Genomic DNA, 3,385 nt, shown 5'->3' on the forward strand with positions numbered 1-3,385 from the left:
ACCAGGAGAGGAGAGGACATTGAGGATGGGTTGTCAAACAAGACAAACAAGACCATATGACTGAGCAATTAAGAGATCACTGAGAATCCAAAATCGAATGGAAAGAAGAAAAAAAATGAAGTGATCACCATATAATTATAATGACCAAATCTGGCCCCAGAAAAGAGATGAGAAAATGTTCCTTCCTTCTTTCAAGTGTTTGGCAGCTATAGGTGTGGAAAACAAAATATCAAATTCTGTTGTGTCAGTGTTGCTAACCTTTTTTTCCTTTCTCTTTATTCTTTCTTACAAAGGATGGCTCATTGGGTAAATGAGAGGAGAGGAATATATTAGGAGATGAAGGTTATATAAAAACAAAAGACATTAATAAATATTTTTAAAAGAAATATCGGTAACTTTGGAGTGAGTAGTATTAGTTTCATTATTTGTGAGTGAGTGAATGAATGAATGAATAAAAAATTATTTATTAAACACTTACAATGTACCAGGCTCTGTGCTAAGTGATCAGAATACAAATGCAGAGATACAGATACTCTCTAAATTCAAGGAGTTTACATTCTCTAATAAGGGATAACAACACATATAAGGGGGTGCTGGCCAGGGAGGATCAGTTTGCTTTGAGGAGTCACTGGGATGGTGAATGTAGCCATAGGACAATGGATTGGCATGTCTTTTCTAGGAGCAGCAATACTGATTTGATTATTGTTGCAAAAGCTAGAGACCAGATTGCAAGAGTGGGAAGTAAATAAGAGGAGAGGAAATGGAAGTGAGGAAGGTAAGCATTTTTTATTTTAGGATTTGTTTGTGAGAGAGGAGATATAGGATTTTTTTTTAAGGATGGGTGAGACATCATTATTTGCACATAGCAGAGAAGAGGGCAGTAGATAAACAGAGTTTAAAGATTAGAGAGTGAGAGAGGGGATGACTGTGGAAGCAATCTGCCAGAAGAGACTGGAGTATGGAGGAAGGATGGATCAAAACTGCAAAGAGAACTAGGCTTGGTGGAGATGAGTAGTGAAGGTAATCTTGGGTTAGGGTTTGACAAGATATAAGCAGTGATAGGGAGAAGAAGCAAGAAATTGGAGAATAGCAGTGTACAACTGAATGGGCTGATGGATGAGTGTTGGGAAGGCAGGAAAGTAAGACCTGATATGATGTGCTAGAACAACATTGAGGGATGGAGCTGGAAGTCAGAGTATGGATGAAGAATAGGTTTGAGAGAAGTAAAGCCTAAGGAAAGATAGAATAATGAAAGATTATGGTAGGATTTAGGAATTTCAGAATGCTTGGTCCTGGAAGGGGAATACTCACGGATGATGGAAAGATCAAGGGTGTAACCATTCTTTTCTGTGGTTATGTAGCAGAGTAAAGGTAAATGTTGGGAGAGTTGAGAGGATTGGTGAAATGAGAAGTCAAGATGTTTGAAGCAATGTCATGAATCTTGATAACAACAGAAATTGGGGGTGGGGGTAAGACTGTGAGCAAGGTACTAAGCTTCTTGAGATAGGAAGGAGAACCAACTTGGTGGCCAGTCATAACTGCTACCAAGACCTGAATAAGGGGTCCTATACCTCGACAGGATAAGACTCAAGGAAGACTCCAAGTTCAGGACTCCTCCCATAAGATTCTCTTCCATAAGAACTATTGTGACCGTTCTACAAATGATGATAATTCATGTTTCCATAGAGCTTCCAAAGTATCTTCTCTCACAACAACTATATGGATTTGTATCATCATTCCAATTTGACAGAAGAAACTGAGATTCAGAGACATTCAATGACTTGCCCAGGCTCACATGGCTAGTACAAATCCAGGCTAGAATTCAAACCAAAGTTCCTGGCATCGGTTCCACTCTTTCGGCAGTAACCATGCAGCACCTTATTACATCTTTTATACTGTGGTCTTTTTTGCTATTTATGCATTTCCTGTCCCCACTACCACTAGACTGTAAGCTCTGTAGGAGCTAGCCAGGTCCAGGGACCCTTTGCTAGTTTCTCCCACAGTCCACAGCACAGACCTAGACATAGAACGGACAGTAAACAGTCAAATCAGTAAGCAGTTATTGTTTTGCTATCTAGCCTTTGGAAAGTTAGACAGAGGCAGAAGGGGCATTTGGAGGGTAAATAGATGAGGAAGAAGGTCTTGTGTCCTGCTCAAATTAAAGGGGGAAAGGATGGAATCAGTACAAGCAAGAATTTTTTCCCACCTCCCCCACTCACTTACATATTCCCAGCTGCCCATACCCCATCTGTGCTCCCCGGACAGTGAGAGGAGGTAGACACAGGATGCCCAGGAGACTCACCAGTCGGTGCCCTCAGCCAAATACCTGGGCTGAGGCGTCTGTAGTTGATGGCTGAAGTCAAAGCCTGGATGCAGCCGGTGAGGGTGAACGGACACACGTTCCTGAGTCCGCCTGTGGCATAGACGCACTTGATTTAGGGCAAAGCTGCACATGCTGGGACCCACCCCTACTTTTCTCTCCAGGAATCAGCATCAGGGCTCCTAGTGCAGAGCCAGGTCCCTGCCCATCCCTTCCAAGACCTCGTCTCTTCCAGAAAGCCTTACAAGAGGGATCCCACCCATGCCTTGGTCCAGGAAGCTCAAGGATTCTCCAGTTGAGCCCAGCCCAACACTTAGATATTTCTCATAGGTGTAACAGTGCACCTTCTATCTCTCCAATTTAGGAGCATAGATTTAGAGCTGACCAGATACCCTCAGTGTGCTGTTTGCTCGTGCTAAACTGTTATTTTTCCCATTTCTTTTTTAATCTTTGTTACAAGGGAAGGTTCTCTGAGTAGGGGAGTAGGGAGGGATATATACATTCAGAAATGAATGTGATATGAAAACCAAAGGCACCAATTTAAGGAAACAAAAAGATTTAGAGCAAGAAGGGATTTTAAAGGGTCTCATCCAATCCCCTCATTTTTCAGATGCCTGGCACATAGTAGGTGTTTAATAAATGCTTGTTGGATGATAACAGATGAGGAACTGAAGCCCACAGAGGGTAAGTGACTTGCCCAAGGTCACACCAGCTGCAGGGCTGAAATCTGAACACAAATTCCTTGACTTCCAATGCAACTTTCTTTTCATAGTACCTTGCAGCCTCTGATTACTCCCCAATATTGACCCTCCAAGCTAGTCAGGTCCATTTCCCTCTCACTCTCTTGCTAGTATGCCACATATATTTCCACCTCCATGTTTGTTGTTTGCCCCCCCAGTCCAAATCCCACTTATCCTTCAAAGTAGCAGCTCCTCCAGGAAGTTTTCTCTGATCTCTCTCTCTCATCCTCTCTCTCTCCCTCCCTCCCTCTCTCTCCATCTCTCTCTCTCTCTCTCTGTCTCTCTCTCTCTCTCTCTCTCTGTCTCTCTCTCTGTCTCTCTGTCT

At 42.8% G+C, this 3,385-nt stretch overlaps 1 protein-coding gene across 1 annotated transcript in view; it reads right to left on the reverse strand.

Annotated features, from left to right (window-relative positions):
- Window positions 1-400: 400 nt before the first annotated feature.
- Window positions 401-3,385, reverse strand: part of ARK2C (arkadia (RNF111) C-terminal like ring finger ubiquitin ligase 2C) — a 4,965-nt gene continuing 1,980 nt past the window's right edge. Inside the window, exon 3 of the mRNA XM_069077326.1 lies at window positions 401-2,413. Coding sequence (XP_068933427.1) covers window positions 2,299-2,413 — 115 coding nt within the window. The 3' untranslated portion in view covers window positions 401-2,298. The remainder of the gene's footprint in view (window positions 2,414-3,385) is intronic.

Source organism: Petaurus breviceps, unplaced genomic scaffold, assembly GCF_028583685.1.
Source record: "Petaurus breviceps papuanus isolate PSGF00001 unplaced genomic scaffold, PetGlider_PUasm1.0 151, whole genome shotgun sequence".
NCBI classification, from domain to species: Eukaryota; Metazoa; Chordata; class Mammalia; order Diprotodontia; family Petauridae; genus Petaurus; species Petaurus breviceps.